Genomic DNA, 9,093 nt, shown 5'->3' with positions numbered 1-9,093 from the left:
GAAATAAAAACAAATCTTTTAAATCCTATTTTGATGATCAATCTCTGTTTGAGTGATGTTAGTTCATATATATAGTTAACTTTTTCTTAATGTTAGTTTGTTTTATTTTTTGGTAGTTTTATTTTAATTTTTTTATTTTAGCTATAATAGATATTTTTTATAATAAATAAATAACAGAAGTTGTATCGATAATGCTTTTCATATTCGTTGTCAATTTCGCCACTTTCATAGTTTTAAAGTAGGAAACACACAAAGTTAATGAAATGTCGAGAGAAAGCAAATTAAGAAGATGAAGAGCACAGGATATGATACGACCCTACGTCGTATCCCGTTTCTCCGGCGTCCTAGCGAAGGATCGGCGGTAGCAAAGAACCGGCTGTGCGCGGGAATTCCTCTCCGTCGGGCAGCGCGAGATCTTAGTGAAAGAGAATTTCTCAACACGTTGTTGGACACGTAACGATTTTATTGATTTACTGAATGAATGCAAATAATAATCATCTATCCCTATTTATAATACTCAAATACTATACCCAAACTTATTGACCAAGATAACAAATATATGGAAGGATTTGGTGAATCGAAAGAGATAACTAAATAATAAGATATAGGAACGTATCAACTCCCCCCCGGTTAAAATCCACCTTGTCCTCGAGGTGGGAAACATAAACCAAAGACGAGAGTTGAAAGCAAAAGCTTTAGCGAGGCGTCTCCTCCTGGATCGAACACACGCCAAATAGGCAAACGTCTCCGGACATAGTAATCCCTCTCAAATTTCTGAACATTCGTGAAGACAACAGGTTTTACCGGCATGCATAGCTCGATGTTAAATGTCTTTGTGGCTAGCAAGCACTTCATAAATCCTCCATGTGCCAGCTCCTTATCATTATCCGTCAGCATATTCATAGCATTCCAGAGAACATTGTCAATGTGCAGTGTCAAATCCTCAACTTGGAGATCCACTGCTTCCCTGTGCATAGCAAGAAATTCCCAATTTCGTTTACTAAAACGGACACAAATACCAGGGTCGAAAGCACACAAACGAATCAACGTGATCCTCTTAATTATATCATCTTCTTGAATACCAATCCCTGCTTCAAATTTCTCCCCTAGTTTACTCACTCCATCATCTGCTGACAAGTAACCAATGTCACTTCCATCATCAGCATCTACTTCCGCTTCACATTCTATATCCTCTTCATGGAATGCTTCCGGCAGCTGTGTCACCTTCTCTTTGTGCTTTTTCGACTGCTCGTGATTCTTCCATTGTTTATCACTCCTGAACTTCTGGCTACATGCTACACAGTAGAATTCGTTCTTCTTTTCCTCCAAGGCATCTTCGCTCTCATCCTCCTCCTCGAGCTCCTCTACTTTAGCCCACTCAGGTTCCTTCTGTCTCTCCAACTCTTTCTGCCCCTGCTTCTCCTCCTCTCCCTTTCTCTCCATCTCCAATTCCTTATGTGTTGGAACACGAAGATCATCAATCTTCCCATCATATGCCCCGACGAGCACTTGCCGCGGCGGATTGTCGGTCTTGACGATCGCTTGTAGGGGCTCGTCTGGATAAGGAGAACAAACCTTGAGACTGGAAATATTGGGCAGACCACGCTGCTTCCCCGAATCAATAAACTTGCTGGACTGTTGAGGCGGGTGCGTGGCAACGGCAGACAACGGAGCTGTGCGGTGACTCAGACGTCGATCAGACTTCGAGGGCAGCAAGGTCTGAGGGCAGCGATTGTTGGGCGGATCCCCACGACTAGGCGGACCCAGTGGTGGCTGATCATAATCCGAATATCCACGCGATGGTTCCCAACAAGAGGGCTGCCACGACTGTGGTGGGTCGTAACAAGTGGCTGGCCGATTAAACTGCTGACCATACCCGCCTATTTGTTGACAATGTTGTTGATATCTTGGAGGGTCCCAACATGAACCCCTGTCATTTCTCCCCTCGCGACGATATCGATCTCTCTGCCTATCAAAATTGTGTCGCACATCTTCCAAAAATTCGTGCCACGTGACGCAGTCAATATTTGCACAATAATTAAACACCCACTCCGAAGCCGGGGGGTCGAACAACATAACCGCGTAGTGAAGGCGCTGAGCATCGGGTATCATCATATGATTAAAATAATACTGAACCCTGGGGATCCAGTTTGTCGCGTCGCTACCATCAAACCGAGGCGGCTTCATAGCGATCTGATTCTTATCAAACTCCGCAGCAGTCGATCGATAACGCTGGGGTGGATCCCAACACGACGTCTCGAATTGCTGCGGAAAACCACCGCCATGTGTACGAGCGAATCGATTTCCCGGTGCATCCCAGGCCGACGCACCCCTGGTCCTCTCTCCGCGACGTCTCCTGTCGTCCATAGACATATCGCGCATGCAAAAATTAGGGTGTCTGGCACGACCCCCTTTCTCGCTCGCTTTCTTTCGCCTAAATTCCTCATACTCCGCTTCATCTCCATCCTCAAACCCTAGAGGGGGTTCCGTCTCCCTCGGCACGATCGGATCCAGATACTCGAAGCGTCGATCCGCCTCCTCCCTCCATAGATCAAATTTATCCAACTTATCCAGTAATCGATCCAACTTCCCATTCATGTAATCGTCATGCATCGACTCGTCGTTCGGACGAATCTCCAAGTCTCCGTCATCTAACTGCGGGCGATGAGGGACCCCAAAATTGCGACGTTCAACGGGTAGTTGACGGCGCGGCACACCAGGCGTGAATGAGTCAGGGCGTGAAGAACCCCAGCCCATTCTACTGTTGTTAAAACGTCTCATGAGCACTCTCAATGAAAGCACCAGATGATACGACCCTACGTCGTATCCCGTTTCTCCGGCGTCCTAGCGAAGGATCGGCGGTAGCAAAGAACCGGCTGTGCGCGGGAATTCCTCTCCGTCGGGCAGCGCGAGATCTTAGTGAAAGAGAATTTCTCAACACGTTGTTGGACACGTAACGATTTTATTGATTTACTGAATGAATGCAAATAATAATCATCTATCCCTATTTATAATACTCAAATACTATACCCAAACTTATTGACCAAGATAACAAATATATGGAAGGATTTGGTGAATCGAAAGAGATAACTAAATAATAAGATATAGGAACGTATCAGGATATCACATTGTTTTCGCGCACATGAAAAAATCATCATTTTTGGAGATTAAGGAGGAATATAAGAGCATCCACAATCGTGCTCTTGCCAGAGGCACGGTTGTGGGCCCGACTCCACTTTTTCTGTCTGCTCTCTGGCAAGAGCACAACACCCACAGCTGTGCTCTTCCGCAAGGACGAGCACAATTAATTTAAAATTCAATTAAACAATAACATTTCCTTAATAATAAAATTCATTAAAAAAACCTAAATAAAATTACAAATGACAAATAAAATAAAAACGACATAATTAAAAGCCTAAAAATTAAAAATTACATAATTAAAATACTAAAAATTAAAAAAACCACTACTTGTTGCCGAATTTCATCCACATGTGGTTGATTAGGTCTTCTTGTAACTGAATGTGGGTTCGGGTATCGCGCATTGTGTGCCTTATCTCGATCCTCTGGCCAACCATCGTATGCTCACCTCGACGTGGGAGAGACCTCGCTGTTGAGCTTCCGGCTTCATCCTCGTCGTAGAAGCTAGCCGCCCTCGGCCCTTCGTTGGCTATAATCATGTTGTGTAAGATAATACACGTGAACATGATGTCGGAGATATTATTCACGTACCACAGCCGAGCCGGGGCCTTCACAATGTTGAATCTGGCTTGAAGGACCCCGAAGGCTCTTTCGACATCTTTCCGCGCGGACTCTTGACGCTGCGCAAAAAGAACCCGTCTCGAGTCGTGCGGGTTGCGGAGTGTCTTCACGAACGTTGACCACCTTGGGTAGATACCATCGGCGAGATAGTAACCCATGTGGTATGTATTTCCGTTGATGGTGAAGTCGATCGCCGGTGCTACACCATTCATCACATCATTGAAGAGTGGTGAAGAATATAGCACGTTCAAGTCGTTTTTGGCTCCGGCAACGCCGAAATATGCATGCCAAATCCATAGGCGGTAGTCGGCGACCGCCTCAAGGATAAGTGTTGGGCCGCCGCCTTTGTGACCGCTTAAGTGTTGCCCCCTCCAAGCATTCGGGCAATTCTTCCATCTCCAATGCATGCAGTCAATGCTGCCAAGCATTCCGGGAAAGCCATGGACTGATTCGTGAAGACGAAGCAACCGTTGGCAATCATCGGTGCTGGGTGCCCGAAGGAATTCATCCCCGAAAGCTGAACGAACGCCCTCTCAACAATTCTTTAGACAAAGGATTCCAGTGGAGCGGGGGTATTTGCCGCGACATATGCTTCGTAAGCGGCACGATGTTGTTCGTAGTATTCTTGTTCTTCGCGCTCCGCTTCCGCCATAATATGGGTGAAATCCATTTGAGGTTTTGAGTGAGGGATGAATGTGTTGATAGTTTGTATGAGAATTATGAATGAGAGATGCTTTGATGTGATAAATGGATGATGAATGTGTGTATTTATAGATGATTTTGGGGAAAAAATAAAAAAAAATAAAAAAAAATTAGAAAAACGGGCAAAAAAACGGCCATATTTTTGGGATTTGGAAAATAATTTTTTTTATCATTATTTAAAATTAATTAACGAATTTTTTTAAAAAAATATTCAAAGGCAACGGCTATGCCGTTGCCCAATCGTGTGCCGCCACGTCGACTGCTAGCTGGCACGGCGGCGAGCCTCGTCCTCGCCGCTGGCACGGACGGTGGCCTTCTTCCCCACCACCGTTGCGGATTCTCTAAGGTCACTAGTAGATTGAGTGTGTTTGGTTGGATTTGTACTTACTATTTCTATTTCTTCATTTTGCTATTCGTATTATTGTATAATTAAGGTTGTTTATCTTTTTTCTTTTTATAGCGATATCATTGTCCTCCTAATATTAAATTTTTTATGTCTATTTCATACTAATAGTATTTTAGTATTGAAGTGTGTATGTTGTTAAGGACATAGTATATAGTATTTTTATTTTTTAATTTTATGTAATTATGTTGTTTCTTATTTTATTTATAATCCCAAATTAATAGAATGAATATTTTAGGTCGCGCATAGCGCGGGGTGTGTTCACACTAGTATCATATAATAGCACAAATAGTTGTTCGTGTTTTCAAGGTATTTCTGTTGGTTGATGATACATTTAAACTTGTCGAGACGTGTTTTTCTTCTTTTAATAAAAAAAGTGTTTTTATAATAGGTGTATTTTTTTGGTTATAAAAATATGTCTTTAAGATGTGATTTATTTTGTTAATGACAATATGGACCCAATTAGACAAGTGGCAAAATAACTGCATAATAAACCCAAAGTTAAAGGGACAAAAATATTATCGTGATAAAGAAAATTATTTATAAACCTTAGTGAGGATGTATAAACGTTAAAGCTCAATTTATAACACGATAATTTCACAATGAACAACAAAAGTTATTTATGTTATTTTTTCGGAAGTTGCAAATATGTTAATTTGACTTTATAATTACATGTTTATTGTGATCAATACATGACTTTATTTATTGAATAATGCTTTAAACAACTACTACTACTGTTGATTTATGCAGTGTTTATTATTGTATTTATGTTCATGTGTTAGATGGAGTATATGTTGCACTGAATACAAATAATTGTTTGAGAAAATCACCTCAAGTTAATCAACCCATTATATATTTTATGGTTGTAAAATGACGATATTTTAGAGAAATTCCAGAAGTATTTTCAATTGCTAAATGTTTGGATCCTAAAGGGAAACTAGGTGGTGTTCTAACTTGTAAGGTCTTATAAGTTATATTGTTATTATCCAAATTTTCAAAACATATTTGTAACATAGTACTCTCCTTCTGTGCTATTAAATGTTCCATTTTTCGCCCCACATTTCATCAACTTTTCTACCCACTTTACTTCATAAAGTCAAACAATTTCTTAAAGCATAGTCCGGTCTGGTTTGCTCTATAAAACCAGTTGCACGTTTGGCCGCTGTGAACCGCCGCAACCGGGGACCGGAATCCAGAAACCGGTTTTTTTAACTTTTATAATTTTTGTAAAATATGTGGTTGATTGGGATTGGTTGATTGGGATTGAACTCATACCTCTTGGTCAAAAGACCAAGCCTATTACCACTCTACCACATGCATTTATTGGTAATAACTTAAACATTACTTATTCTTATATTAAAACAACACAGTTTTTATCACTCAAACTAATAATTATTGTTTAAATTTATATTCTAATGAGTAGTTATTAATATGACAATATATTTATCATTTACTAAATTTTACTTTATACTAAATTTAATTGTTAGTATTTCTATAATATAGGTGTAGTTATACCTAAGGTTTAATAAATTATTTACTATATACCTATATTTCTATCAAAACTAACTAATAATTCATATTTGTTTATATATTTCATATATATATTCTGCCATGTACAATTTTTTTAATCAATATGAACTTATCTATTTTTATATCTAAAATAGTAAAATTTTAATCCACACTAACTTGTAATTTGTATATTGAATTATATTTATTGATAAAAAAATAATTAGATTTTATTATCTACTATTTTTAAATATTTATATATTTAATGTATTTTGTTATACATAGAGTTTATTTTATCAGCCATTAAATTGAAAATATTTTGTATATTATATATATACTTTGTAATAGTAAAAATGTTCGACCAGTGGTTCACCCGGTGAACCATGAACCAGTAGCTTCGCTGGTTCACTCTCCGGTCCGGTTTTTAATACATTGCTTAAAACCCATGCCGACCAAATATGAGACATTTAATGACAGACAGAGGGAGTACATCAGTTAACAACTTGAGAAACTTTAGATCTTATTCACCTAACTGTAGAAGAAGTGAGAGATAGAAGTAGTTTTAAAAAAATTACACGAACTTTTTAGAGAACATGAATTATTTATTGTACTTTATTCTCCCCGTTACCTTATTATCTATTAAACCAAATTCATTGAACACCATTTTATTATATTATGTGTCGCAAAAAGTGACTCAATTAACTTAGGAAGGATAAAACATCTTTTGTTTGTTAACATTTTTGTATATTGGGAGTATAGAGTTGTGATCAATGTCGAACTAATTTTAAAGACCGAACTAGAGACCAACTTAGGGTCATTATATCTAGTTTTTTTGACGAAATTCGCTGATGTGTAAATTATTTCGGTACTCATTACAAGCCCAATTTACTTCATTCTAGCATGCTTATTACTTCAGTCCGGTACGAAATACCTTGAAATTACAGTATGTTTCTACTTACTTCTAGTAGGTTTTGAAATGATTCAATACATGCTTAATTCGAATTCATTGAACTGAGTTTTTACTTTATTCACTTCAAAAAGTACAATTCATTCCAATAGGTTTATTACTTCATTAAAAAACGTTATTACTTCATTGGACAAGGTATTTACTTCATTACAGTAGGACTTCAGATGTTTTTACACATACTCCATTCAAATAGTTTATTACATCATTCAATGTGCTTCCATTCAATTAGTCTGTCATTCTATTTTGTTGTCGTAGCTGGAATTTCGGGACTATCACAGCGTCGACAGGATGGTCTTGACGTCTCCGTTCGCGAAACAGCATGTATGTACTGGAATGAAGTAATTATCCAATTTGAATGAAGTAAAAACTTATTGGAATGAAATTATATATCTTGGAATGAAGTTATATATCAGTTTTTGAACTAAAATTAGTGAGTCGCTCGCACATATCAGTTTTTGAACTAAAATATATCAATATGTTTTGTTTTTTATGCGATCAACAATAAAAAGATATAAATTAGAAATATATACTAATGTAAATCAAGATTTAAAATAAAAAGAGTGAAAATTACATGATCCAATAACGACATAAAACGTGATCCAATAATGACATAAAACATTGCGTAAAGATTGGAATGTGGAAAAATGAATAAAAGAAGTGGAAAAAGAGCCGATTTAAATCAAATTTAGTAGTAGTACTACTGTTTTCCATTTCTTCGTTTATACTTAAAATTACTCCATATGAGTGTTGATTATAATGAAGTAATGAACAAATAATATGACTTACGTTTTTTTTTTGGTAAAAAAAAGCGGGCAAAGCCCGATTACAAACTTACGGATGTAAGAAATACCTACTCTATTATGCACCAACCAAAATTTAATGGAATCTGTTGGCAACTGAAACTAAAAAAATTGTTAGTGTTTGAGCTCATCAAGATCGGATTGAGCTGGTGGAAGAATCAAGTCAGGAAATAGCCGTTGGGAACCAAAACAGGAACTAGCCGTTGGAAACGGTTATAACCGTTTTTCGGCAAAGGAAGCTGTTCGGCAAAAGGAAGCTGTTCGGCAAAGGAAGTTGTTCGGCAAAGGAAGCTGTTCGGCGGTTTTCTTGATCGATACTTCTTAAGGGAGTTGCGATTCATTCCAGAACCAACAACAACAGAAATCAAAAGTGATAGAGAGAGAATTCAAGAGAGGAAGTGTTATCTTTCAGCTGTGCGTTTTTAGCTCTCGAAGCAAGAAGTTTTCGGGCGAGTTGAGGGTTTTCCATCTTGTAAATTCTTGAGAGTTTCGAGTGCTCTTATGTTTGTAATTTCTCGAGTGATCAATAAAGAAACACACCAGATTTTGCCCGTGGATGTAGGCTTACGCCGAACCACGTAATTCGCTTGTGTTCTTCCTTGCATGTTGTCATTTCATTAATTTGCATTTCGATCATCACAACCGTAGGTTCGTTCTTCACAACGTGGCGCCGTCTGTGGGAAATTCGTCCACTGAATTGATCGAGAAAGCATAAAGTTTTGGGAGTTATTTCTTTGTTTTTTTTTCTCAAGAAGGCGCTCAACCTGTTTGAATAATGGCTGCAGCAAGGTTTGATGTTGAAAAGTTCACAGGCCGAAATGATTTTGGCCTATGGAGGCTGAAGATGAAAGCAATCTTGATGCAACAGGGTTTATGGGAAACCCTAAATGGTGGAGGCAGTAATGAGGAGGAGAAGCCCGAGCCTGATGAAAAGGAGAAGGCAAAGGCTCAAGACA

At 38.5% G+C, this 9,093-nt stretch overlaps 1 protein-coding gene across 1 annotated transcript; it reads right to left on the bottom strand.

Annotated features, from left to right (window-relative positions):
- Window positions 1–695: 695 nt before the first annotated feature.
- Window positions 696–2,761, bottom strand: LOC121797016. The gene is made up of 2 exons (XM_042195758.1): window positions 805–2,761; window positions 696–713 (listed from the first exon to the last, which is right to left on the bottom strand). The coding sequence occupies exons 1-2, from the start codon at window positions 2,755–2,757 to the stop codon at window positions 696–698; spliced, it is 1,971 nt and encodes a 656-aa protein (XP_042051692.1). The 5' UTR covers window positions 2,758–2,761.
- Window positions 2,762–9,093: the final 6,332 nt, after the last annotated feature.

The sequence above is a fragment of the Salvia splendens genome, chromosome 3, assembly GCF_004379255.2.
Source record: "Salvia splendens isolate huo1 chromosome 3, SspV2, whole genome shotgun sequence".
NCBI lineage: Eukaryota > Viridiplantae > Streptophyta > Magnoliopsida > Lamiales > Lamiaceae > Salvia > Salvia splendens.
This window is presented reverse-complemented; position numbering and strand designations above follow the sequence as displayed.